The following is a 22,207-nucleotide window of genomic DNA, read 5'->3' as shown; positions in this document are numbered from 1 at the left end:
TACAGTTTAATATTCAATGTAATTTGCCACTGTTGGTGTTGCAGATGAGTAACTTTCAGAGACTTTCTATCTCTGAAAGTTAATTAATACTCATTGAAACAGAATTTAGAATGATTTGCCCAATTACAGGCCTGATAATGTAATTTGGTATCTCTCTCTCTCTCTCTCTCTTTATCTATCTATCTATCTATCTATCTATCTATCTATCTATCTATGCCACACTCATACAAATGCATGCACACAAACACTTCCACACTCCACCTTACGTAGTCCACATGTTTGTACGTTATTGGAGATCAGGCCCACCACAGCTGTGTCCTCAGCGAACTTGACAATGGTGTTAGAGTCTGAAGTGGCCAGCCGTATGTGTACAGTGAGTACAGCAGGGGGCTCAGCACGCAGCCTTGGGGGGCTCCGGTGTTGAGGGTGAGGGGGGATGACACATGGTGGCCCACAATATTTTGAAAGACAAAGTTATTCTTGCCTTCCGAGGATTTAATACCTCAAAACACCGTTCTGTATGTTTTACCATTACATCAGTAGTCATTTTGGACTCAGAGTTGCCAGTGTATTTGAAAATGTAGGCCTCCCTCAAAAAATCACCACATTTGATGAAAATGCTGCCCTTAAATCAGAATTATTAACTTTTTCTTGCTGAAAGTTTGCTCCATTGTATCATAATCCAGCCTCTGAGCAGCGTGTGCTTCCTCCTCTTCAAACACTAGATCATGGCGGAGTGTCTGATTGAATGACTTCATCTCGCCTGTGTCCTTAATGTTTCTATGAATAGATGCACTGAAGATCACTGGCCAAGTCACAGCATGAGGCAACTGGCCAGATCTGGACTCCTGCTCTGAGATACTGTGTGAATAAAATCTTCAATCAGGACAGTACAAGCGAGAATCATATTCAAATTATCTATCAAGAATAACAAAGTAAAGGTATTTCATTCATAAAAACTTGTCCAACATGATTTCATCGTCTAGTGTTATGTTCAATATGGGACAGAGAGGAGATGTGAGGGCTGTTGTTGTTGCTCAAAGACCTTGAGGAATGTGGTATTGATTGAGAAAACCCTGTTTGCAGGATGATTAAGAGATTGACCTGGCTAAGCTTTGGGGTCTAAATCATTCCCCTTATGTGCCATGGTGTTTTTGTTAATGAGTTACCTCATAAATCCTGGTCTACAGAGTGTGTGGGCTGATGCCTGCATTGATCGTCTTTAGTTTATACTCTTTCTAGAAAGGCTTATCTGTGGACAGTTCAATGGTCAGTTGGCAAATTTCTGTGGAGGCGTTTGCTGGTGACGTGGGCACCTATTCAGCACAATTGTTAAAGGTATTGAGATGGTAATTTTTCTGGTGCCCCGACAGTTTCACACATCAAAAACATACATCTCAATTTCTATAAGGGTAGAAAATGTTTTACTTTTTCACAGATGTAATCAAGACATAAAGGTTTGAAAAGTAGTAAGCAAACCAAGACTGCTCCAGTTTTGATATATTTGATATAGTTTCAATAAACTTAATTAAGATATTGCATTGGGACCCAGTGGCCTAATGGATAAGGCATCAGCCTCCGGAGCTGGGGATTGTGGGTTCGAGTCCCACCTGGGTCGTGCAATCAACAGTTGGTTTATAATGAACCACAGTCACAACACCTTTACACACCAGACCCTTAAAGGCCAGTCATTGTACTGCAAGACAGCACATTGTTTGTAAACTAATTAAGTGAATCTGTAGCACAGGTGATTTGGTACTGTACTTTGCAGCCAAACATAAGGCAGCTTCATTGATTAGGTTAAAGTCCGATCAGTGTGATACTGAGGTTATATTGATATTGCTGACATCCTGAGGTAGGACATGGCATTTATAACAGTGGAAATTCAAAGCCACCATGTTAAGTGAGTAATGATGCGCCTTCTTCTCTGTATTTTCCACACTCTGTATCTTGCTCTTTTATTTAAAGTAAAATACTCGAGGTGATGAAGGTGCTCAGCCTGTTCTACTTTAAATCTGTAATTGCAGTATAGCAGACCCTACTGAAATGCTGTTGCCCCAGCTTTGTTTCATGATTTATTGGACCAAATATATTTTTCACACTGAAATTTGTCTGACCTTTTCAGACAAGGGCTGACAGTAGGCCCCTGTGACAGCTAAACATGAGCACTGGAGCTATGCAAAGTTTATTGACATTTATGTTTAATGAATAATGTATGAAGTTATAGTGTGCAAACATTAGAGTGAAACAGGCCTAAAATGTTCATGCTCAAGTTAAAATAATTGAATGTTTAAGGAGAAGAGGGAAATGTATTCAGGTTATTTAGCTGCAATCTGGACTTCTGGCCTGTCCATTATCTGATGCTGTACATCTACATTTTCAGTCATTAGTTGATGGGCATTGTCACATAAGTGTATGGGTTTTGGGTAATTGTTAGTTAAACTAGAACCTGTTATACGATCAGTGTTTTGTTTATCTATTTGTTTATTCACTAAAACAGCTGTCTGCCATTTTCGTGTGCTGGTAAGATGTTTTTTACTATTAAATATGGGATGTTTTGCTGCCACTTCGTGGTCAAACACTGTGAATACAGTCATACACCACAACGATCATAGTGCATTGCGTTGAATCCAAAAACCTGATCCTCCACTATCAAGATAGTTCACATCTTAATCCAGCCAAATGAAAACCTGTTGGTCAGATCCCGAACACCGTATAAAAATAGAATATTCATAAACAGTCAGCCAACAGAGGCTCTATATAACTCATACAACCAAGAAGAACCTTCATGAATATTAATTACCAACAGACGTCACCTGCTACGCACGCGCAAAACGAAACTCATAGTCCTACTAATGTAAACACATCTCTAGAACTCACAACGCCATTAGTAGCTTACTAAAACTTTGACATTGGTAAGGTATTGGACCGTCCGTAAGAAACTACCATCGACTCGCAACCAAAAATAAGCGATGAATCTGCTTATCAGGGGATTTAAGCGAAGACGGAAGTAGTCAGAAGTGAAACCTCTCACACCGACTAGACACTTTCTGGAAGTCACTCCAAAGAGTTGTCAAGCCCTGCGCACTTGCTTCCTGTTGTTATTGTGCTATAGCCATCGACGAGCTACAACTATGTAACAACTATTTTGAGGGGACACTCGTACCAAAGCCAAGTATCAAAGCGGGACCGGAGATAAACAACCCGGGCACGGTGGGTCTTGACGTTTCCTAGCCTGCATGAGTCCGTCGGCAGAATGTCGTTGAGTTCAGGCGGTTGGACTCACACCCCCGGTAACGTTACACCGGACCCGGCCGCCGCTCTCCCCGGTTATGGGGCCTCGCAGTCGCAACTTGGCTGCCACACAGTCCTAATGTCGGTCCGGGTGTCGGTTTGCCATTCTGGTATTCGGCCGCTGTGTCTTCCGGGGGCAGGTGATGAGTCACTCCGCCTGCAACTCAGCATGGACCCGGGGAAATCCGGGGAATTCCGGCTGTCGCTCCAGGACAGCAACGGGACTGGCCGCAGTGTGGTAAGGCAACATCAGCAAGGGGGCCGAGCAACTAGCTAGATGGGTGGTCTAGTGCAGGGGGTCCCACACTTCCACATCCAGGACCCTCAAACAGATAATTATTAGACCACACACCCACATTTGATAAACTTTTAGATTAGATTATTGTTGCTAGATATGATAGGTGCTAACTTCTGGGGAGTGAAATAACTAGGCTACTGAAATTTAACTTTACCTAATTTTACTGGGAACCCCCTGAAGGACCCCTGGTAGTCTCTGGACTTGTGGGGAACCACTGGCCTTAGAGGTTAGAGAGACAACTGGAGGACTGAGGTTCACGTCCATGTGTTGGCAAGCATCCGCACTGCTGAAGTGTCCTTGAGCAAGACAAGGACAGATCCAGGGTTGCCTCCCTGTAGCTCACCATGACCTCTGACCCCACTGTGGAGGGCAGAATGTAAAAAGAGAATTTTCCTACTGGAATTAGTGAAGTATTAATACATTTAAAAAATTTGATGGCATTAAGGACATGAATGCAGAGTGAGTTTTTTACAAACTTCTGTTATAGTTGTTACCGTGTTTTCAATGACTTCGAAATGGAAATATTTGCATTATTGATTGAGGTTATTGACTTCTAACATACTGTATAGTGTCAGACGACCAAGAAATCAATAATTATTTTATATCTGAGTTTGTTACAGTACATGGAGATATTGATTTTGTTTTTATTTTGCCCAACACAGGAATCACACACACAGTAACACACATATTTCACATTTTGATCTGACGTAACTTATAAAAATGCTGGTGGTCATCATTTTCCTTCCCCAATTCTTCCTCCTTCATCTCCTCTATCTCTCTCTCTCTCGCTCTCACTCACTCACTCTCCCTCTCTCTCTCTCTCTCTCTCTCTCTCTCTCTCTCTCTCTCTCTCTCTCTCTCTCTCTCTCTCTCTCTCACTCACTCACTCACTCACTTCCTCTTTTCCAGTCCATCGCTGAGTTTGACTTGAGGATGGTGAACTACGAGGTGAAGTCACCCAAGTGCCATGAGCTGAGCTTGGCTGCGCCTCCACATGACCGCATCAGCTTCAACTTTCGCTGTGAGCAGGAGGCTCAGGAGTGGGCGACCGTTGTGATGTCATCACTGAGAGAAGCGCACAGGGGTCAGTCGTCCTTCCTGTCAAATACTAGTTTACGGTATCACTTTTCTTTTAGGTAGCATCCAGTGGAGAAAGATGGGAAACATGGGAGATAGGATGACTTGCACCAAGGCCATGTGAGCGATTTCAAACCCACAAAAGTCATCTGTTCTCAAGGCGAAGAATTAATTTGCCATGTAGTGAACTGGGTTACTGCATACTAAGTTCGATTTACAAAACGTTTTATTTATTTATTTATTTTTGGGGGGGAACAAAGGAGCTTTTCACTGCCCTGCTCAGCTCAGTGTGTGCTCACATCAAGACTCCCACCGCATTACCAACGTCAAACTCAACCTCTCTGACTGAGCTTCTCCTCCTTCCATGTTTTGGCTTCAGACATTTCAACCAAAATGTTTGCTTACATCATGTACTCTACTCTACTGTTAGCTCTTAGTTAATCAAATACATCCTAACCTGATCTGTCGCTCATTCTTCATAATCCAAAAGGCAAAAACACCTCCTAGATCAGCACTAAACATTACTCTGAGATACTTTGTAAATATAGGCCCTGGTCTTTGTTCATTTGCCTCACCTGTTCTACTTGAACCTCTGTCTGAAGAGAAAAATAAGATACAGTGAGATGAACTTTGTTGTCCCCATGCGTCTGCAGTGATGATGATTGCTATGTTCAGACACTAAAACCGAAGACAAGAGTGAGATGATTGAAGTTGGATAGCGAGAGGACTTGGGTAGAATGTGAAAGAGCTGAATGTTTCCTGCTGGTCTATTTCTAGTCTTTACTATCTGTATGTGTACCTCCATCTGTATCTAAATACCATAATTGGCTTTCAACATCCCACAGTGGCAGACTCTCCTGCAGCTGATGACACACAGCGCCCCCTGGAGGCTCTGCAGTTTCAGAACTCTTCGGCCTTGCAACAAACAGGTGTGTACTCTAACATCTTCCTACCACTATAAATTGTATGGAGTGGGCCCCAGTTCATCTGTCTGACACACAATCTTGGACGTCACTGATCGGATTTTGATGAAACTTTTCAACGCTCCATTTTGGCATTTTCAAAATGACACTGATTGGCCTCAGGCGGGCGCTACAACATTTGTTTAGGCTAATTGTACGTCATGCATGATATCTTGGATGCCACTGATTGGATTTCCCTGAAACTTAGGGAAATTATGCTTCTCAATGTTCCATTCTGGCATTTTTAAAATTACACTGATTGGCCCAAAGGGGGACTCCATCATTTGTTGGGGAAGAAGTGTTTACTGTTGCCTTGTTAAGGAGAGTGTGCAGTTCACCCTCAGTAATTCATTTGCATTCACTCAAATGGGTAGCTTCAACAGTTTGCAACCTGATGATTCTCATAAAGTATGGCTAGCTACAGTATGCTATATTTGTTGCTATGCCAACTCTTGTGGTAACCAGGGAGCTAGTCAGCAATCTTTCCTGTTTTTTCACTCTTGTTTGTATATATTTATACTACTTTGAAGAACATGTTTCAAGCAGTACATTTCTGCTGGTATCTACTGTGCGTTCTTTACTGTGATTACTGTGATTATTTACTGTACTTTGCTGCGCCGACGGTACTTTGCTGTGCCTAGCACTGATTGCATCACCGCTGTATCTTGGATGTGATTGCTATATTCAGACACTACAACTGAAGATACAGGAAAGTGAGATGATGGAAGTTGGAGCAGCAGCTGAACTCTAGTATTAAGACTTGACTGACATTTTATGGACATTTCTATACCGGTAGTCCTTTTCAACCACTGTGGCACTCTACCCTGCTCTGTGATGTTGAATAGAAAAGTAGGAGTTTTAACATATCAGCCATGAATATATATTTTTTTTTAAAGTGCTCTTAGATATAGATAAGACAGTAGTATATAATCTCAACCACTACGAATCTATACTTTCTGCCTTGTGCGTCCTCTGCATTCCTGTGTGTTTACCTGTGCGTGTGTGTCTGTTTGCTTGTGTGTTGTGTATGTTTGTGTCTTTCTGTGTATGTATGGATGTATCAATCTACAGAGGAAACGTGCGCTGAGCTGACCCGAGCCATAGAGGCAGGTGACATGCAGGCTGCTTCTGTCTTTGCTGCCACTCTTGCCCATCAGCATGCCGCACTCAAGATCCAGCCCTCTGCCAGGAACTATGACAACACTGAAATCAAGTAGGAGGATGATTTAATAGATTTTAACACTTCAAACCTTGATTGACAGTCGTGGATTATACATTGGCACATTGTTGACTCAAAAGAGAAAAGAAAAATCCAGGTCCAAAATAAATAGTTTTATATTTTGCTGTCTTACGTTATACAGGAAGATGATGTAGGCTTTACCACGGTGTATATACTGTGTGGCTGACGGCTTGTGATTCATTTTTCCTAACAGCTTGGCTGTTGTAGTTGAGGATTCTTCCTCTTCCTGTTGTGTCACCGTGAAAGTCTTCCCACATATGACTACTGCAGCACTGAAACAGCAGGTTAGTCTGAAGTGTGTGTTTCACTTCTTCATTTATGGCCTCATGATCATCACTACTATTCTGCCTAGTCGTTTAAAAAAAAACGCGCTCTCTCTCTCTGCCTTCTTCTCTCTTTCCTTCTCTGCCTCCTCAGATGTTCCTTGAGTACGGCTTTCACCCACGGGTGCAGCGCTGGGTGATCGGCCAGTGCTTGTGCGCCGACCAGCGTTCTCTAGCCTCTTATGGCGTTCATCAGGACGGTGACACAGCCTTCTTGTATCTCCTGTCGGCCCGCCACGCTCGCCTGACACACCAGCTCCTCCAGCAGGACCAGGAGAGTGCCCTCCTCCTCAACCCTCCACCTCCCTCCCTCCCCGCTCCTCCCCTTGGCCCTTCCTCTATAAACGGCCCCTCATCTCAGGACCGGAGGCCTTTCACCACCCTGCCCCTGAGACTCAGCACCAGCAGCAACACTGGTGAGGCTGTACCCCCACATGTGCGTTTGTCACAGTCATCCATGCATGCATGATCAGAATTGATTTAATTTGCCAATGATCGTGTACATGGAATTTTACCTGGTTAATTGGTGCTGAAACATTACAACACAGTAACACAATATAGGATTGACACACCAGCTGCACAACAAAACTTAACAGGACCTCATATGTAGTGTAGACAAATTATATACAATCTTCAAGCATACACTCATAACCGAAGAATTGTTCCAGGGTAGCAGTATTTGCATGGTCACAGATACTTATATGCACTTGCATGCATGTAGAAAAGGTTACAACACATAAAGGCACAAATACATTCACACACGCAAGCTTGATGTACACACGCACACATAGATCTTACAGTGGTTGCTGATTACAGAGCGTTTGTCTACTGCCCTCCACAGGCCCAAATGCTTCAGGCGGGTCAGAGAGGGGAAACATCAACGAGATCAGGGACCTCATCAACCTAGAGATGCCTCAACTCAACGAAGCACTGAGCCCCAGCAGAACTTCCACCCAGGTAATGGATAGCTGTCAACAGGACCAGATCACAGTTATGGTGGCATTGTAGTTGTATACCATTCAGTAGTAATTTTAAGTGACTCTCTATTCACACACTACCCAACTTGTCAATAATTCAGTATATTTTACTAGCCGCTGAAATAAAAGCACTAATCTGTGTCTCAGGGTTGGTCGTGCCCCTCCTGCACTTACATCAACAAGCCGACGCGGCCGGGCTGTGAGATCTGCAGCACAGACCGGCCCGAGAGCTACATCGTCCCGGGAGGGTACCGGCCCGACGCACTGGAGCTCAGACGGATCCAGCAGGAGAAGGAAGCTGTCAGGCAGTACCAGCAGGTAGGAAAAACACACACATACACAAGCACATCACACACACACAGTCACACGCATACAGTTATACACCCATATGCATGTGCACATACAAACACTGACATTTACACAGGCAGTACAGTTGTGGACACGCACACTTGCTAACAATTTCTTGCACACATACACACTTACCATAAAACATTATTTTGGCATGTGCCACAGGTAAAAGAGAGGAAAGCGTGCACACAAACACTTTGCTTCATGTACAAATGAAGAGACACACATACCATTTGGTGAAGATTACGTAGATGGGCTCATCAGATATAGACTATATAGCAGGCCTGGGTCAATTTGGTAAAAAGGTGAAAAACAACAAAGGGCTCCTAACCTGGCCAAAATACTAAGCAAACTGTGGAACACTGGCAATGCGTTTTGTATCAATACTCTTCCTCAGGCAGCAACTCAAAACGTGTTGCCAAGTATGCATAAGCCAGTGATAAGCATTCCACAGCTTTCTAATTCGATGTTTTTTAATGTAATGTTAAGCTTGAATAAATGTTCTTCACATTACAAGTGGTTTCCCATCCCTCATTTGTTTGAACTTATTTGGACTGCCAGATAAGTGGTATATAATACATCAGGGCAATAGTCGGGTAGTATATTAACTTTTAAATACTTTCCTGTGCTTGTCTAATCTTGGCACTCCCATGCCACTCTAGTGTGGCAAGCTCCACCTATTTCCTTGCCAAGGAGGTGTTAAAACAAACACAACAAATTATTTGCAAATGCTGTCTGACCCATACCTGCTGTATAGTAAGAAGAGCTAAAGGGGCAGTCACAGACGGGGATGGTGGTAGACATTAGGTGAGGCTCTCTCAGGTTGACTCTCTTCTCTTCTGTCTCTTTGTTTTTTGAAGGAGAAAGGGAGAAGAGAGGAGCTGAGGAGTGCTGGGGCTCAAAACAACTCACTCCTGTACAACCTGGACCAGGACTACTAAACACACACAGGCATACACACACTCCATGTTCATTTTAATTTTATTCACAGACAGTTGCAACTTTTAGCACTGATTTTATTGCACACACCAGGCACTCACTTTTAGATTACATCCGTAAGAAATAGCATCATGCACAAGCTCAACTGAAACTCTGAATACAAATGCTGTATGTCTGCATGACTTGAAAGCATATGGTTCCATCATTTCTGTCCCAAAGTTGACATGTATCTATATAAGTTAGAGAGCTCTAATTCGGGATGCATCGATACCACTGAAACCCATTTTAGCCTTATTTTAGCCTAGTATTGGTCCAATATCCAATACAAGTATTGGTATAGGTGCATCCCTAGCTCCAGTGTTTTGCATGTTTATGAGAAAGTACAGCAGAGAAACTGTACTTAAACTGCAGAGTCCACATTTTGCCAAAATGTGCCAACTCCGCTGGTGAAGAGACTATGAAAGACTGTTCTATTCTTGTGTTGATAATCCATCTGGATGTTCATGGTCATTGTTGACTGTCAGCATGGAGTGGCTGTTTAATGAGCTTCTAAAATGCAGAAGTTGCCACTAAATTGAATGTATTGTTAATTTTGCACTGTCTAATTGTATATATTCTGCCAAACAGATCAAAATAAAATGTTTTTACACAATTTGTGTGTGTGCACGTGTATGTATGCATTCCTGTCTGTGCATATGTGAGAGAAAAATGTGTGTATGGATGCATAATTGTTTATTTAGCCTATAGTACTTAATTGATTTTGTGCATTGCTAAGCTAATTTTGCTCCTCCATGATACCACCTGTAATGGCTCAATTTCCGAAGCATACCTTTAACCCTCCCAACAACACCGCCCCTTGTCCCAGGCGAGAGAGGAGGAGCGCAGGGAGAATTTTGCCCGGCTGGTGATGCTGGACGGCCAGGACCTGGTGCCCAACCCAGAGGCTGTGGACTGTAGGATCTGCTACCTGGACCTACAGCCTGGGGAGGGGGTCCTGCTGAGGGAGTGTCTCCACTGCTTCTGCAGGTAAGACGGAGGCGAGGGTGAGAAGAGAAGAATGGAGGAAGCAAGGATGGAAAGGGTTAAGATGCATGAAAAGGGAGGAGAGGTGGCATCATGTCAAGCGAGGGGAAAAGGGAAAGTACTTGTGTGAATGAAGAAGACTGGACGAATGAGGAAGTTCTGGCATTCGGCAATCAGCAGTTAAGATGAGGAGATCAAATGGAGGGGAGAAAGTGTTGAAAGAATGGAAAATAGATGCATGGAGGGACAAGTACTCTTTCCCCTGGTCTGTGTCTTTACTGCAGCGGTGCAGGTAACACAACACAGACAAGAGTGGGAAAGTGATGCTGAGATGTTTGCAGCCTGATTTAAATGAATTTGATTTGAAAGATTAAAGAGAAGTAAAAAGAACTTGGATGATGCAGCTGATTCTCACTGTGTGTGTGTGTGTGTGTGTGTGTGTGTGTGTGTGTGTGTGTGTGTGTGTGTGTGTGTGTGTGTGTGTGTGTGTGTGTGTGTGTGTGTGTGTGTGTGTGTGTGTGTGTGTGTGTGTGTGTGTGTGTGTGTGTGTGTGTTTGTGTGTGTGTGCAGAGAGTGCCTGCGCTCAGTGATCATGCTGTGTGAGGAGCCGGAGGTGGCCTGTCCCTACAGAGATGACATGTATGCCTGTGACTGCACCCTGCAGGAGAGGGAGATCAGAGCTGTGAGTTGCGCCAACACACATCTTTGCTCTGATACAGTAAACTAATATGATGCTGCTGTAACCACAGTGCTAGCAGACCGTACTGATCTGGTCACTGAACTGGAAATGAATAAGGACAATGGAGGATCTCTCCTTTTCAGAGTTCAGATTATTTAATTGCTGTTGTATTTACCGTTTTTTTACTTCCATAGTAACCCTTAAGTAGTAGCCCTTTCCATAGTTAACCCTCTTCTATAATCTTTCTTTCCTTCTCTCCCTGACAGCTGGTGTCACCAGAGGAGTATGAGCGCTGGCTGCAGAGAGGGCTGTCGGTGGCGGAGTCTCGCTGTGAGGGCAGCTACCACTGTGCCACCCCAGACTGTGCGGGCTGGTGTGTGTACGAGGACACCGTCAATGTCTTCCACTGCCCCGTCTGCAGCAAGCACAACTGCCTGCTTTGCAAGGTGCATAAACACTCACGAACATACACACAATACAAGGTTTAAGAATTTATTGCCATATTAAAGTTGCTAGGAATTTGCCTCGACATGCTCAGGATAAACACAGAACAAGGTATATAACCCCCATACCTTACCCATTATAATATAGGCCAGTAAAATAATAATAACGTTTAGTAACTTTGTATATAACAAAAGACATAGAAACAATGTTACACAAACATCAGCACAGTGGCAAAAAACCAAACACGTGTGCACACTAATCAGTCTGACAAAGCTAGTTAATAATTCTATGCACGGATTGCTATATAGAAGTGTCTTGAAAGAAACTAATGACACTGCACAGCTGTGAATAGCCACATGTTTCTACATGGTCTGAACCTCTGTGAGCTGTTGAGCACTCTGGCCGCCTCAGGGTAAACTGCTGTTGAAAGACAGAGATGTTCGTATCTCTATGCATCTGAGTCTTTCCCTGAGGGTTGGGGATCACACACTCATGTACACACACAAAATATTTTTTCAGATCTCTCTCTCTCTCACTCTGTTTCTCTTTTTGTCTCTGTGTCTACTCAGGCAATCCATGAGGGAATGAACTGTAAGCAGTACCAGGATGATCTTGCGGCCCGTGCAATAAATGACTCTGCTGCCAGGAGGACAAGGGATCTGCTCAAGGTGAGCCATAATGGGACACATTTGTGTGTGTGTGTGTGTGTGTGTGTGTGTGTTAGCTACATATTGTCTAACATTGTATTTGGAAATGCAATTAAATGTACAATATGAGCAGGAAATATCTATGCAAGAACATATCCATGCAACTTTTTCATATAAACAATTGTCCATTGTGCTACTCTCTGTCGCTGATTGACACCATGCAATAGTGATTCAACCTATAGCCAGTTCATGAAAGCTTTACTTTTTTCTAAACACCTATGAGGAGGTCCCCCTTTCCCGGGAAAAATCCTCTGCTGCACAGGAAGTGATGCATTTTACATTTATGGAAGCGACAACTGTGGTTTGTGTGGAATAAATATAAGAAGGTAGAAGAAATATGAGAACCAGCAGTCTACACCACAGCAGTGACTGCTTATCACCACAGGTGTCGCCAAAATCAAGAAAAAGAACCATGCGTTGTCACCTTAAGTGCAAAGATTAATGATGTTCAACATATATATGTATATTTTTGTTTCACATCCTCACTGAGCAAACAAAATCTTCTCCATCTCCAACCCTCTTTCCGTTTCATACTCTTGTTCTTTCTCTATCCCACACTCACTTTCTTTGTCTCTCTTTCTTACACACACACACACACACACACACACACACATAAATAGACTCTGGTGCAGTCGGGGGAGGCAATGCACTGTCCCCAGTGTGGCATCATTGTGCAGAAGAAGGAGGGATGCGACTGGTTGCGCTGCACTGTCTGTCACACTGAGATCTGCTGGGTGACCAGAGGGCCACGCTGGGGGCCATGGGTAAGAAGTCCTGTTATGTCTCATCAATACATCATTGCATCAACTTTCCAAATGTGCCTATCTGATCTCGTACACCCCCGGGCTTCGTAAATTATGATTTGGGACCCAAATTTTGTTGCCGTCTACTTTTACGGAGGCCCAATGTTACAGAAATGGCAATATGTTTTAATAGCCTTGGTTAGATAAACTCTCAAAAAGAATGCACATCCAAAAAAGCCGCAAGTTATTGGTCTATAAAGCTTCAAAGACATTATTGAAATTTCACTCTTCTCTCCATGCAAATAAAATCTGAAGGGTGGACCCTAATGAAGGCATATAGCTAAAACATGTTGGTAAAAGTAAAACAGTTTTTATTTGAATGTTTCATGATTTATTCACCAGATTTGGTCCCAAGGTGAGACTATATGTTTCAAACTTAGTGTGAAATGTTCAAGACCCTTACCTGACTCTGGTCCTTTCCAAGGGTCCTGGAGACACCAGCGGGGGATGTCGCTGCAACGTCAACAAGCAGAAATGCCACCCCAAATGCCAAAACTGCCACTGAGAATGGACAGGTTGTAGGAGGGAACGAGTGACTGAACTGAAACTGAACTGAGAAAAGACGAGTGAGGAGTACAGAAAAGTATATTTAAGCCAAAGCTGACCATGCAGGACTGTTACATACAATGAAAGCACATGCATCCCTGTGGAATAACAAACACCTGTCACAGCTGGAGACATCCCCAATGTTCTGTTAGCAATGTTGTATCTGGCGGTTGCTGACAAAATAATCTGTTTCCTTGGCTTTCCAGTGTAATCAGAACAACAGAAATTATATGTTGACACTTTCACAAACAAACAAGGAAATGTGGGCTGTTTGATTTTAACAATTCAGTGTTTAGTATAATCAAATGCCACACGTCTCCAGTGATGACGGGCCGTCCTCAGAATATCTAGAAGTATGCGGGTGATGTATTAACTTTCATTGCATGCTGTGCCTTTTTAAAAATGATTGCACTGCAAATTTAGCAATACAGGTTTGTTGTTTTTGTTCTGCTACTTAACAGGAAGCATTAAACTGAAGTGGCCTTATCGTAATCAAGTTCGAGTTGTGTCCTTGATGTGCAAGGACACTACTTGCATATCATATCTGCATAGAGATAGATCAACATGTCTATTGAGTTAGATAGTTTTGTGTGTGTGTGTGAGAGATAGTTTGTGTGTGTGTGTGTGTGTGTGTGTGTGTGTGTGTGTGTGTGTGTAAGAGAGAGAGAGAGAGATTGTGTGATTGCATGTGTGAAAAGAGCACACTTCTGATTGTAAATCTGAATCTGATTGAGTCTCATCTCTGACTTTGAGTGTAAATTTGTCAGCTGGACTAGCTGCGTTCTATTTATCACTCACATGCTTCTGTAGTCCACAAGCAATATTGTCCTCATCCAGTGGTGTAGAGGTCACTGAGGCGGTGGCTGCACTGTACTGCTGACCAGATGGGTATTGTATGACACCATCAATATGTGTCAAAGACTGTATTAATTAATATTCTGATATTAACTGCAATACTGAAGTATTTTGTTTAAGTTGAGTTGAGCACATGTAAACACATTTCGCTGATAAGCTCATATCCTGATTATAAGAAACTCAAAATGATAATGAGGATAATAGCTGGGATAGTAAACACCTTTGTTTTTATGGCCTCTGAAAGTTCAGTTTCCATAGTAACATTTGGAATACTTTATAATTCATGTATGCATGGATTTGTGATCCGGATATGATGATCCATACAAACAAACTTATCCTGAATGTGACCTTAACAAGGATATGAGCTGCTGTTCTCACCAGCTGCACTCTCCTGACAAAAAGAGGAAGGTGTTCTCCAAATACCAGAGTTCACCCTCCACCACACTACTGCGCTCCCTGAGAAGCTATGACTCTTGTTAACTCTTGTTTACTGTTTGTTGTGAGTAAAAGAGCAGCTCTCTGCTGCTGATGTACCATTGTGCCTTAATTATCAATAAATACCCTTTAAACTCACAGTTCTGTGTGTTCCTGTGTGTGTGTGTGTGTGTGTGTGTGTGTGTGTGTGTGTGTGTGTGTGTGTGTGTGTGTGTGTGTTGGTCAGCATCTGATACCATCAAATATGTATCAAAAGGCAAAGAATTTGGGATTGCCAGCGGTTAATATTGTATATTTCATGGCCATAGATGGATACCCCAACCAGAAAGTCCTACAAGGACTTCTTGGTCTATAGTGACCTCATCATACTTGGTGTTTTTCTATCTCTTATGGTATCACTATAATATTCCTTACAGTTTTGTTTTGCTATTCTTATTGTATCCTTTATAAAATTCATCACAGGATCACTGTACTTCTGTGTAGCTACTTCTGGGTACATAGATGATCATTTTAAGAGATGTAGACATTGCATTTAACTCCATATGACTAGTTACTAGACCACAGATGTTACTTTTCAGCACAACACATGCTAATACCAATAGGGATGCAGTGGAGGTTAATCCAGGTTGCACCTTTTATTTGCAGAAGAGACTTTACCCAAATGTTTAGGGTGATATAAATCTCCATGACCTAAACCAATATGATACATAATAGGAAGAAGAATCAAACTGATGCAAATTATGAGGATGAGGTCCTATAAGGGATAAAACACAAATGAATGCTAGAAGATCACAGACTGGAGGTTATATTTTACCCATCTTTTTATTTGTCATCAGCTGTTATTACAGTCAATTGGACGAGTTTTGATAAAATTATATTCTTACCAGACTGGAATGTAAACTGTACTGAAAATTGGAATTTAGCCTAATTTGTCCTGCTGACGTCCTCCGGTAATGACAGTCGGTCTTGCGGCTTGTTTACACCTGGTGAGCAGACAGCGACCTTGGCTGTCCGGACACTTAGGTTAAAGGTTATAGGTTAAAGCCCCTGCTAGCCATAGTTTGGAGTTGGAGCAAGATAACACCTGGTATGAGTCGGAGAAGCAGATAGGCTGTGTGAGAGGGACGCACAGAAGAAAATGTGACTACATGTCAATAGAGGGTAAATGTGTCTAAAATCCTATTAATTATGATTGAATATGTGTTAATAGATCTATGCTTATAAAGTTATTATTAGCCATAATTAAACACCCACAGATACCCGTGCGCAATTGCGCACAAATGCAAAGTCTATCTCTCCCTTTAGGAATTTCAGCTTACAAGAGAAATCAAATATTAGCCTATCATTCCCTTAAAATATAGGTAAAATGTAGGAAAACAGCTGGATGTCTTTGCTAGATTGTAGGCTAACCACGTGCTGTGAGTAATTCTGCCTCAACACCATAGGTGTCATTTACACTGGGGACGCTGGGGACATGTCCCCACCACTTTTTGAAATGGCCAATTTTGTCCTCATCATTTTTTAAAAGCATAATTTTTTAAAAATGTTCTGAAAATAGCTTGCACTAAGAAATGTTAACTATATAGAAGAAACAAATGTGCATTGTCCAAAAAAAGTAACAGAAGCTAAAACAAAAAAAATCCCCCCTAGCCTACTGATTCTAAAATGACCCAAAAAGGTGCATGCGCCGATCAGTAACTTTAACAAATATTTGACATGGTGTTGCAGCTGTGGATGTGATGCATACGGATGACTGTACTTGTGCGGTCGACGTTGTTGTGCGTTTTATGCTGAGTATTTTCATATTTTCGACTCTGTAGTAGCCTAGGCTATGCCCTTTTGATGCACCTTTATGCAATTTTTTTCTCGCCATAATTATCTACTCTGACCTCATACCGATCCCCCCATTACATTCCCTAAAATCGCAGAAGACTGTTTAAAAAATGTTTTTTCATCTGAGCCCTTATGTCCCCACCACTTTTCAACACAAAGTGACGCCCTTGGCCATGATACATGGGAAGTGTTGTGAAGCAATGTAAAGTATGTAAGTATTTTTTCATTATTGTCCTATAGCCAGTGTGGTTACATTGATTTTGTCCTGCTTGCCAGTCCCATCCCTGTGAGCGATACTTCCCTTCTCCACAGCTTCAAAATGTTGCTTGTACATCTTGGACCTAAAGCTTGTGATACAACAAGCAACATTTTGAAGAAGATGACAAGGCAACGTGTCGGTCAACAGGAATTGAAGTCAGACTTGCAGCATAATACCATAGCATTAGGAGCTGCCATGTAGACAATGTGAGTGTTTATCCATCTACTTAGGCTGTGTAATCCTGCAATGTTGACCAAAATGTTACACAGTGTGCGTATCAAGGATATAAAAGTGCTGACACACCTGGCCGTTTTTTAGGGCAATGTAGGCTACACTCCCAATACCAACCAACTAACCAAGTCAAAACACAGGATTAACATCTATTCAAGTGTTGCCTTGCAAAAAGACATTCCTGTGTGATTAAATAAAACATTTAAAGGCAACTTATTGATCGAACTTGATCATCATATTTGCTGACATGTATTTTCCCTGGTCATCTCTGCCTGAACAGTTGAACCAAAACAGAGTCTGTCTGTCATGAAGAGCAGAATTCTACTCCCAGTGACTCAACAATAAGTGCATTCCGTCTCACACAGAAACTTTCTCCCTGAACACCCTCTGTTCATTTCAGCCACCAGTATCAACTGTGTTTGAGTGCTTTTACATCTCTGCTGTAGTTGTGAGTTTGGTAGTTGGTTTTATTGTGTCGTTGTTTCTGCATTGTTGATTTGTCATCCAATAACAAAACATCGATGGACTGGATTGAAGGAGAAAGGGTCATCTATAGACCCATCAAAGTATGTGAGGATTGTTTATTGCTGTTAAATTGTAAAGATTTTGAGCTGTAATTAAATGTAGCATAAGAGGCTTTTGAGTGACATTATCGCATTTCCTTCAAAGGCATTGCTCAATGTACCGGTGTACAGAGACACTGTACAGCTCTGCTGGGAGTGGAAGTACTATGAAGTACAAGTAAGAACCACTTTTGTTTCAGGCCCACACAAAATAAAACACCTGACAAATTCTGGTAAAGTGTCTCCTATGATTATACATGAGAACATTCGATGTTTTCTGTTGTCTTGTAGAAAAAAATGATGGTGCAGTTTTTGAGGCGTCAGCAACAAAAGCAGGTCCCATCTGAGCTGACAGCTGAGGACATGACTGACTGGCTGGTGGAGCAGGGCAAGACATCTCTCAGGGAGCGGTGAGACAGTCCACCACTCAATCTATCTTAAACTCTGCTCATGTTAAAGGAATAGTTCACCCAAAAATGAAAATTCAGTCATTATCTACTCATTATCTACATTATCTAGTGTAATACATGCAGTGTTTGCAAACATGCAAAGTAATTGCTTTAAAATAGTATTTATATTTTAAAATCTTGTGCTTTTATTTGGAAGGCTCTTGTTTTCTTGTTTACCTATCGAGGCTAGAGTATGCGCAAACGTGACTGAATTTTCATTTTTTGTGTGGATTATTCCTTTAAGCTAGTCTGTTACTAATGAGAATAAAATAGAGCAACAGTTAAGATGTACCTTCTGTTTTCTTTCTATTTGAAGATTGTGGAGGTTTGATCTTGAGAGTTTTGATGAAAGTGTCCAGCCTCTCCTCACACTGGTAAGACCAAGAACATGAAAAGACAAAGTTTGGAGTAAATTATCACATAACACTAGATTGATCCTGTAAATATGTCAAATCTGAATGGTGCATCTCATTTCTTGTTTCAGATGTGGGAGGTGAACATCAGTATGAAAATGATGGTTATTGAGTTTTTAGCCCGAATCGTGCTCAACTCACATGAAGCCAACAGTCCTTGTTTTCAGTAAGTCACAGTTATGAGATAAGATGAAAGTCGAATGATTCCTGTGGGGAAATTGTGTCTTTTCAGAAAACCTGTATTTCAACTCATTTTGAGCGACTCTCATTGACAGAGACCCTCAGATCATCCGTCTGGCTGACAAAGCCATCAGGAGCCTGATGGAGAAGCAGCAGCCCAGCTCCAGCCTCCTCGGCCCCCAGGAAGTGGTGATGCGGGTTGTCCCCAAAGTCCTGCAGGGCTTCTGGATTAATCCGGCGATCCTCTTGTCCGTACCCCCACTGCAGCTCAGCGACTTGGCCGTCGGACTCACGAAGGCTGTTCAGGATAAGCTGTCCACCTCTCTGACCTTCACGGACCGTCAGGCCTCCTTCTCCCGCTCCATCCGGGATGAGAAGGTCCTTTCTATCCAGAACAAGGTCAGAGAGAAGTACACTCCAGCCGTCCTGCTGGAGGAGCTGAAGCGCTTTGGGCCAGAGCTGCTGACCAGGATTGTTGACGTCACAGTGGGGGAAATCTGTGTGATGTTCGAGCCACAGAAACACATGGAAAAGTCTGAAGTGCTGGCCACCCAAGAGGTAAGAAGACCTGTGCAGATGTACGACTGAGTAGCTGGATACTGAAGATACTGTATAGTAAAAAAGAAAAAAAAAATGTTTCTAAAATTCAAATGGCTTCTCTCCCTCTTAAGGTGGAACTGGAAGAGAACACAACACTATGCCCAGAAATGGACTCTGCTGTTGGTTCAGCTGCTCTGGTTCCTCTGACTCTCCCGACTAAAACTCCTGTGGTTCCTCTGAGCCTTGCTACAGAAGCTCCTGTGGTTCCTGTGAGCCTCCCTACTGAAGCTCCTCTGGTTCCTCTGAGCCTCCCTACTGAAGCTCTTGTGGTTCCTGTGCGCATCCCAACTGAAGCTCCTCTGGTTCCTCTGAGCCTCCCTACTGAAGCTCTTGTGGTTCCTGTGCACCACCCAACTGAAGCTCCTGTGGTTCCTGTGAGCCTCCCAACTGAAGCTCCTCTGGTTCCTGTGAGCCTCCCTACCGAAGCTCCTATGGTTCCTCTGAGCCTCCCTACTGAAGCTCCCGTGGTTCCTTGGAGCCTCCACACTGAAGCTCTTCTGAGCCCCCCCACTGAAGCTCCTGTGGTTCTTCTGAGCCTCCCAACTGAAGCTCCTCTGGTACCTCTGTGCCTCACTACCGAAGCTCCTGTGGTTCTTCTGAGCCTCGCTACCGAAGCTCCTCTGGTTCCTCTTAGCCTCCTAACTGAAGCTCCTGTGGTTCCTTTGAGCCTCCCTACTGAAGCTCTTTTGGTTCCTCTGAGCCTCCCTACTGAAGCTTCTCTGGTTCCTCTGAGCCTCCCAACTGAAGCTCTTGTGTTTCCTCTGAGGCTTGCTACTGAAGCTCCTCTGGTTCCTGTGAGCCTCCTAACTGAAGCTCCTGTGGTTCCTTTGAGCCTCCCTACTGAAGCTCTTGGGGTTCCTCTGAGCCTCCCTACTGAAGCTTCTCTGGTTCCTCTGAGCCTCCCAACTGAAGCTCTTGTGTTTCCTCTGACCCTCGCTACTGAAGCTCCTGTGGTTCCTGTGAGCCTCGCTACTGAAGCTCTTGTGTTTCCTCTGACCCTCGCTACTGAAGCTCCTGTGGTTCCTGTGAGCCTTGCTACTGAAGCTCCTGTGGTTCCTCTGAGCCTCGCTACTGAAGCTCCTCTGGTTCCTCTGAGCCTACCTACTGAAGCTCTTCTGGTTCCTCTGAGCCTCCCAACTGAAGCTCCTGTTGTTTCTGTGAGCCTCCCTGCTGAAGCTCCTGTGGTTCCTGTGAGCCTCGCTACTGAAGCTCCTCTGGTTCCTCTGAGCCTCCCTACTGAAGCTCTTCTGGTTCCTCTGAGCCTCCCAACTGAAGCTCCTGTTGTTTCTGTGAGCCTCCCTACTGAAGCTCCTCTGGTTCCTCTGATACTCACTGCTGAAGCTCCTCTGGTTCCTGTGAGCCTCCCTATTGAAACTCCTGTGGTCCTCCCAACTGAAGCTCCTGCGGTTCCTCTGATCCTCCCTACTGAAGCTCCTCAGGTACCTCTGAGCCTCCCTATTGAAACTCCTGTGGTTCTCCCAACTGAAGCTCCTGCGGTTCCTCTGAGCCTCCATACTGAAGCTCCTGTGGTTCCTCTGAGCCTCGCTACTGAAGTTCCTCTGGTTCCTCTGAACCTCCCTACTGAAGCTCCTGTGGTTCCTCTGAGCCTCCCTACTGAAGCCCCTCTAGTTCCTCTGAGCCTCGCTACTGAAGCTCCTCTGGTTCCTCTGAGCCTCCCTACTGAAGCTCCTGTGGTTCCTGTGAGCCTCGCAACTGAAGCTCCTCTGGTTCCTCTGAGCCTCCCTACTGAAGCTCCTCTGGTTCCTCTGAGCCTCCCTACTGAAGCTCCTCTGGTTCCTCTGAGCCTCCCAACTGAAGCTCCTGTGGTTTCTGTGAGCCTCCCTACTGAAGCTCCACTGGTTCCTCTGATACTCACTGCTGAAGCTCCTCTGGTTCCTGTGAGCCTCCCTATTGAAACTCCTGTGGTCCTCCCAACTGAAGCTCCTGTGGTTCCTCTGATCCTCCCTACTGAAGCTCCTGTCGTTCCTGTGAGCCTCCCTACTGAAGCTCCTCTGGTTCCTCTGATTCTCCCTACTGAAGCTCCTGTTGTTCCTGTGGACCTCCCTACTGAAGCTCCTCTGGTTCCTCTGATCCTCCCTACTGAAGCTCCTGTGGTTCCTGTGAGCCTCGCAACTGAAGCTCCTCTGGTTCCTCTGAGCCTCCCTACTGAAGCTCCTCTGGTTCCTCTGAGCCTCCCAACTGAAGCTCCTGTGGTTTCTGTGAGCCTCCCTACTGAAGCTCCTCTGGTTCCTCTGATACTCGCTGCTGAAGCTCCTCTGGTTCCTGTGAGCCTCCCTATTGAAACTCCTGTGGTCCTCCCTACTGAAGCTCCTGTGGTTCCTCTGATCCTCCCTACTGAAGCTCCTGTGGTTCCTGTGAGCCTCTGTACTGAAGCTCCTCTGGTTCCTCTGATCCTCCCTACTGAAGCTCCTGTGGTTCCTGTGGGCCTCCCTACTGAAGCTCCTCTGGTTCCTCTGAGCCTCCATACTGAAGCTCCTCTGGTTCCTCTGAGCCTCCCAACTGAAGCTCCTGTGGTTCCTCTGACCCTCGCTACTGAAGCCCCTGTGGTTCCTCTGAGCCTCACTGCTGAAGCCCCTGTGGTTCCTCTGAGCCTCCATACTGAAGCTCCTGTGGTTCCTCTGACCCTCTTTTCTGAAGCTCCTCTGGTTCCTCTGACCCTCCCTACTGAAGCTCTTGCCATTACTGCAGTCCAGGAAGGCTTGACCAGC

General features: G+C 44.0%; 1 protein-coding gene and 1 non-coding gene across 2 annotated transcripts; both read left to right on the top strand.

Moving 5' to 3' along the window:
- Nucleotides 1-1,545: 1,545 nt before the first annotated feature.
- trnar-ccg (transfer RNA arginine (anticodon CCG)) lies at nt 1,546-1,618 on the top strand. The gene has a single exon. It is a non-coding gene; the product is annotated as a tRNA-Arg (tRNA).
- A 1,244-nt stretch (nt 1,619-2,862) lies between these two features.
- Nucleotides 2,863-15,074, top strand: shrprbck1r (sharpin and rbck1 related). The gene is made up of 14 exons (XM_071532588.1): nt 2,863-3,532; nt 4,502-4,676; nt 5,515-5,598; nt 6,703-6,844; nt 7,065-7,155; nt 7,289-7,610; nt 8,036-8,151; nt 8,319-8,489; nt 10,324-10,484; nt 11,052-11,163; nt 11,427-11,606; nt 12,174-12,272; nt 12,932-13,075; nt 13,539-15,074. The coding sequence occupies exons 1-14, from the start codon at nt 3,257-3,259 to the stop codon at nt 13,617-13,619; spliced, it is 2,154 nt and encodes a 717-aa protein (XP_071388689.1). The 5' UTR covers nt 2,863-3,256; the 3' UTR covers nt 13,620-15,074.
- The last annotated feature ends 7,133 nt before the right edge of the window (nt 15,075-22,207 follow it).

Source organism: Centroberyx affinis, unplaced genomic scaffold, assembly GCF_046629955.1.
Source record: "Centroberyx affinis isolate AG114_WGS23_722 - 3 ecotype Tasmania unplaced genomic scaffold, CSIRO-AGI_Caff_v1 ptg002219l_1, whole genome shotgun sequence".
In the NCBI taxonomy this organism is placed as follows: domain Eukaryota; kingdom Metazoa; phylum Chordata; class Actinopteri; order Beryciformes; family Berycidae; genus Centroberyx; species Centroberyx affinis.
The sequence above is the reverse complement of the archived record's forward strand: the minus strand, read 5'-3'. Positions and strand labels throughout refer to the sequence as shown.

Coding starts and splice junctions, on each gene's coding strand:
- shrprbck1r (XM_071532588.1), top strand. CDS start 3,257: ATGTCGTTGAGTTCAGGCGGTTGGACTCACACCCCCGGTAACGTTACA. Junction 7,156..7,288: donor CTGCAGCACTGAAACAGCAG/GTTAGTCTGAAG, acceptor CTGCCTCCTCAG/ATGTTCCTTGAGTACGGCTT. Junction 12,273..12,931: donor GGACAAGGGATCTGCTCAAG/GTGAGCCATAAT, acceptor ACACATAAATAG/ACTCTGGTGCAGTCGGGGGA.